Here is a 5,342-nt window from a genome sequence, read left to right as displayed (position 1 = left end):
GACAATCCCAGAGGAGCTGTGATGTCACTTAGGGGCTGAGACAATCCCAGAGTCATAAACTTTTCCCATGGTAGTCCTCAGGACAGTGCCCACAGCTGTCCATGTTCCCAGGCCTTGTGGCGTGTGCCATCATCCTGGAGGGCTACAAAGCAGTCTGCTCCTAAGCAACCCACGACCCCTTGGGTCAGAAGCAGGGACAGGTCATAGGTCACCATCCTCCCTTCTTCCTGGATGCCCACCAGGCTGGGACCTGGATAGGTCTACAGTAAGGAAATGCTGGAGAGCTCGAAGGCCCAGGACAAAGGAGAGGAAGCTGTCGGCACATTAGCACTTATTATTGCCTACAGACAGACAGACAACAGACAGAGAGACTGAGCTCCAGCCAGGAGGTGATGGGTTAGTGTTCAAGAGGAGACCAAGGGTCCACCAAGTTACAGGAGAGCAGAGGCAGCCTCCACAGCTCTGTCTTAAGAGCTGAGCCGCAATGGCAGAAGCAGTGGAAGCTTTCACAGGTGCGACCCATCAGGGGCGGAGGTGACAGGGATGGGGAAATGGTAAAGGTCCAGGAAGTCCAGGAAGAAGCGACTTGGGCACACTCTCTTGAGGCAGAGTCCTCAATGGAGGCTGGGGGAGGAGTGTGGAAGCCTCAGAGACAACAGGAGGGGGAAGGGGACCCAGGTGACACTGTGTGCGGTGCAGAGTCCATGGGAGCTGTCAGCCCGGGGACCAAGTCAGAAGTTGGGCTTGTGTTTCTTGAGCTCCACCATGAGGTGATGAATATTGATGAGCTCGGCCCTGGCTGGCAGCGCTCGGAGCTGCGGCTGCGCCAGCACCCGGTGGAAGCGATGGTAGAGCTGGATCAGCTGGGTCAGTGCCCCCTGCACAGAGACAACAGTCAGGGGTCAGAGCTTCATGGGAATCTCAGACACAGCTGGTCGGTGACTTCCCAGAGAAAACAGCAAGGAAACCATCAAGCATGGGACACGGGAAAGGGCTGGGAGTGGCAGGACACCTGGATGATGCTGGTTCCATTTCTAAAGTTGGTGAAACTCCGCATGACATCCTGACTCAGAGACTCCACCGACGCCTTCCAGGAGCCACCAAAGCCACGGATCAGCTGAGTGACTCGGGCTGACACGGGGAAAGGGAGTGTCAGAGCAGCCAGGCCTGGGGACCGTCTACCCCGGCAAGGCCTGCCCAGGGCAAAGCCGTGCTCACCCACAAGCCCGGCTTTCCTGCATTCAAGTCTTCCCCGCTGTGCCACCCCATGCCCTGCCCCTTCTCACTGTCCTGTTTAACTCCCCTCCCTGGTCCCATGACAACAGCCTCATACCTTCTTCTCCTCGAAGGCGCTCAGCCTGTCCACGCTCAATCAAAGCCTCAGCCTCCTTCACAAATGCCACCAGACCCCCGAAGGGAGGAGATAGCAACTCCTCAATGAATTCCTAGAGAGATGTGCAAGCCAGAACCAGAGTCAGGAGTCCGAGAACAAAGGACCCCATGTTGGATTGGGACGATGAGGAAGTGACACTCTACTGAACAGCCAGCCTCTGTGAACCTTCCAGGTGGTGATCTCACAAGGGGGAGAGGAAGTCCCCAAAGAAAACTAAGAGCCAATGAGCTGGCTCAGGGGGAGCAGTGCTGCCACTGGACCCCAGAACACAAAGTGGAAGAAGCAAGAAAGGAGCCCGGTCCTGGAGTTGTCTTCTGACATACGTGTGTTTCATGACATGTGACTATGTCTCTGTCTCTGTCACACACACACACACACACACACACACACACACACACACTAATAATCCCCTATAAAGCAGAACTGTTTGTTTTGGCATGTGCACACACACACACACACACACACTAATAATCCCCTATAAAGCAGAACTGTTTGTTTTGGCATGTGCACACACACACACACACACGCACAGATACAGTTTTATTTTGCTTTTAAGCTATTAATATCACTAAAATGAAATGAAACGGACTAGCAACAAGGCAGTGAGCTGCAATAATGACTGCACACTGAGGTCAGCCCAGTAGCACCCAGGTCTCCCTGACACACCCAGGCCCCACCTGTGTCCGAGCATTGAGCAGCTGCTGGAAACTCTCCACCTCTTTGCTGTCGTCGGCAGCCCGCTCCTAAGGAGACACACAGAGTGAGGAACTTGGGGACACCCTTCACGCCAGCACCTCCCGCCACCCCACACTGCAGACAGAGCCAGGATCCAGGGCACAGCGCTGAACTGCACAGCGCTGAGCTTGTGGAGCTGACAAGCCGTGGGGACCCTGGGGAGAAGCGGCCTTACCATCAGCACACCCAGCATCATGTCGTAGTTGTTGATCAGAAACACAAGCTGCTCCTTCCTGGAGGAGAACTCTGCAGCCACTCGGAGGACAAAATTCTCCACCTCCACCTGCAACAGCCCAACAGAAGCAGCAAGTGAGAAAGCCAGACCTCAGGGCCCTCCCCGTGCTGGGAAGTCCGTGTGCCAGCCCCACCTGTAGCTGTCCCAGCAGCTGCAGGGTGCGTTCATTGGGGATGGTCTGGTTGATGCTGACCAGTGCAGAGGAGAACTCAGCATAGCGGCGTGTGATCTAGGACCAAGGAGGGAAGACTCCCATCAGCCTGCCTGGCAGACACAACCTCCCAGCTGCCTCTGCAGCTCCTGCTCCCAGTCCCTCGTCCTGCATTGGCCAAACCACTAAGTGTGACCACAAGACTCCCTTGTTACCCTCACCCTCCCTCACATAGTGGGGCCGAGTGTCCAGCCCCCCGAGGCGCTGGGGGTCGGTGCTGCGGACGCTCTGGACATTCATCTCCAGGATCAGCTCAAACCGAGGCCACAGCAAGGCAAGCACCTGCTCCCAGTACCTGCAGGCTTAATCAGAACCAAAGGTCAGCTGGCTAGGGGGCTGGCAGGCCATGGGTGCACAGCACCCTTCAGGGGCATGGTGACTGAGGGTGCAGGAGTGCGTGTGTGACACCAATGCTTCCTCTAAACACACACGGGAATAAGGGTGAAGGATATCAGGTGAGGGACAGCCAGGGTCAGGATGGAGCTGTCTGTGTAATATAAAGCCCTGACGTCTTAGGAACCAGGACCCAAGCACAGCGACCTGTCCAGAGCAGGCACGTCCCTCTTGGCTGCAATGTTGCGGAATCGGAGAACAATGTGGATGCAGAGAAAAACGGCAATGGCGTCGTAGCAGTCGGCTAGGTAGGATTCCAGGTGTTTCTGTGGTACAGCAACAGGCAGACAATCAGATGTCAGTTTGTTGTTCAGGTGGCTATGAGCAAATGGTGGTACATTTCTAGGGGACAAGGCGCTGGCTAGGGAGACACCTCCTTTCCTGTCCACAGATACCTCTGGGGCCCCTGACTTGCTCACTGGCCTCAACTATAAAAGTTCCTCACAGCAGAAGCCAGGGCTGAGGATTTAAAGTCCCTCTCTACTGAGGAAAAACAGAGGAAGTAGCAGGTTCCCGAGTTCTGAGGGCTTCCGAGGGGGTCACGTTGTGAGATAAAAGCTTAGACTTTTTAGAATGGGACACTCCTGCTTTTAATCCTGCCACTTGTGACCCCACTGGATGTGGGGGAGCCCTGAGAACGGAGGGTAAAACACAGAATCCAGGGGCTCACCAGGGTCATGGCAAGTGTGCGACCCATGACAGTGTGGAATAGGTCATGTGCAGCTGGGCCAGATACAACAAAAAATTCACAGATGAAAAGATATTCACGGCAAGAATTGTCGAGGAGGGCGTAGTGCTGGCTGCGGAAGAGAGCTTCGAACGGATACTGAGGGACAGAGAGAAGGGTGGGATCCAACACTGACCCCACAGATATGGGGCCTCAGCATATCTCAGGAAAGATTCTCACACACACCTGACCCCCCCACACCTGACCTCCATGCAGGGAGAAACGCCCTGAACAGGGGCTGATGAGGGCACAGGACACTAGGGAAGCCTCCCCACAGCTGCTGCCGCCCCCCCACAGCTGCTGCCGCCTCACGACTGATACCGCCATGGCCAGTCTCTCTGTGTCCCCCAATTACAGCAGGCCAGGGCCCCAAGTCCACTCTGACAGCTTAGGGGACTGATCCCGGTCAGGGAAGGCAGTTTCTTCATACCCTCTGTTCTCCACGCTGAGCAGTATGGGGCACCAGGATGGGGGCCTCAAGTTCAGTGGGGGAGATGACAGAACCCCGGGTGCCCAGGGTGAAGATGGTGTTCCTGCTTCGGAGGGACGGCTTCGAGAAGAATCGTGAATAGCATCAGAGTCAGGGAAATCACTGAGACTGACCCGAGATTACTGGGAAGTTAAAAATGACCTGGACACCCCCTTCCAGAACCAGGACCTCACTTCACCTGACACCTTAATGGGCATCAGGGAGTCTACAGACCCTCGGGGTCAACGTGAAGAATTTCAGGATGATGTGCGCCTCCGGGAGGGGAAGCTCCCGCTCTCACATCCTCAAAGGCCCCGCCCCACAGAGAGGGTAAGAAGCAGAACCCTGGGGGCTGGAGCCAGTCAGCCCCACAGTGAGCCTGACATGGTGGGAGTGTGACAGGACGCCCCCGATCCAGGATATCTTTCTTTGCTGTGTCTTCCACACCCATTAGATCGTCTTTCTCAGCAACCTCCTCGTACTAGAGAAAACGACAGAGAGCTCAACCATGGCCCCAGCACCAGCAGGTGGGGAGCTCCGCCCCTCCTCCAAGCCCTCTGCCCACTGGCTCACCTGCACTTTCATGAGCCGCCCCAGGTAGGAGCGGAAGTAAGACAGGTAGATCTTGCTCAGTGTCTCCACATACTCATCCCTGATCTCCTCTGCTGTTGCTCGCTCATTGCCCAACAGGAACTGGTAGAAGAACCTGGAAGGCCCAGGGCGCATCAGACCCTGGACATTCACGGTGGACTGCTAAAAAGCTCATGGTCCACCTTGTGCCTGTCCCGGGGTGGCGACCTGTATTTCAGCAGGGCTGTCTGGGGGATCTGATAGTTGGTCATTGGCTTGCGGAAGGAATAAATCTTCTGAAGGATGAACTCGCGGATCTTTGTCACTGCCTAGATGTGGGGGACAAAGAGGTCATGAAGCTGTGGGCTTTTCCTGTGTGGAAGGAAGCAAGGAGGTGACAGACGTGGGGGTAAAGGGAAGGCAGAGGATACTCTGGTTGTGTTTTTGTTTATGTTTTGTTTGTTGAGTCAAGGTCTATGTAGACCAGGATGGCCTGGAACTCACCTGCCTCTGCCTCCCAACTGCTAGGGCTAAAATCACTTACCACTGTGCCTGGCCTTATCTTTCAGGCTGGTTTTTTTTTTTTTTTTTTTTTTAAATATGGAGGGG

The 5,342-nt window shown here is 55.3% G+C and overlaps 1 protein-coding gene across 2 annotated transcripts in view; it reads right to left on the bottom strand.

Moving 5' to 3' along the window:
- Positions 1-314: 314 nt before the first annotated feature.
- The window catches only part of Vps52 (VPS52, GARP complex subunit), a 9,540-nt gene continuing 4,512 nt past the window's right edge, over positions 315-5,342 (bottom strand). For both annotated transcript variants that reach the window (XM_005360409.3, XM_026785625.1), the window contains 13 exons: positions 4,962-5,062; positions 4,737-4,869; positions 4,587-4,644; positions 4,125-4,258; positions 3,638-3,793; positions 3,115-3,233; positions 2,746-2,869; positions 2,497-2,592; positions 2,304-2,411; positions 2,071-2,136; positions 1,334-1,445; positions 1,013-1,131; positions 315-878 (listed from right to left, as the gene is read on the bottom strand). In XM_005360409.3, the coding sequence (XP_005360466.1) occupies positions 732-878; positions 1,013-1,131; positions 1,334-1,445; positions 2,071-2,136; positions 2,304-2,411; positions 2,497-2,592; positions 2,746-2,869; positions 3,115-3,233; positions 3,638-3,793; positions 4,125-4,258; positions 4,587-4,644; positions 4,737-4,869; positions 4,962-5,062 (1,473 nt within the window). In that variant the 3' untranslated portion in view covers positions 315-731. The remainder of the gene's footprint in view (positions 879-1,012; positions 1,132-1,333; positions 1,446-2,070; positions 2,137-2,303; positions 2,412-2,496; positions 2,593-2,745; positions 2,870-3,114; positions 3,234-3,637; positions 3,794-4,124; positions 4,259-4,586; positions 4,645-4,736; positions 4,870-4,961; positions 5,063-5,342) is intronic.

This window comes from Microtus ochrogaster, linkage group LG2 (assembly GCF_000317375.1).
Source record: "Microtus ochrogaster isolate Prairie Vole_2 linkage group LG2, MicOch1.0, whole genome shotgun sequence".
NCBI classification, from domain to species: domain Eukaryota; kingdom Metazoa; phylum Chordata; class Mammalia; order Rodentia; family Cricetidae; genus Microtus; species Microtus ochrogaster.
The sequence above is the reverse complement of the archived record's forward strand: the minus strand, read 5'-3'. Positions and strand labels throughout refer to the sequence as shown.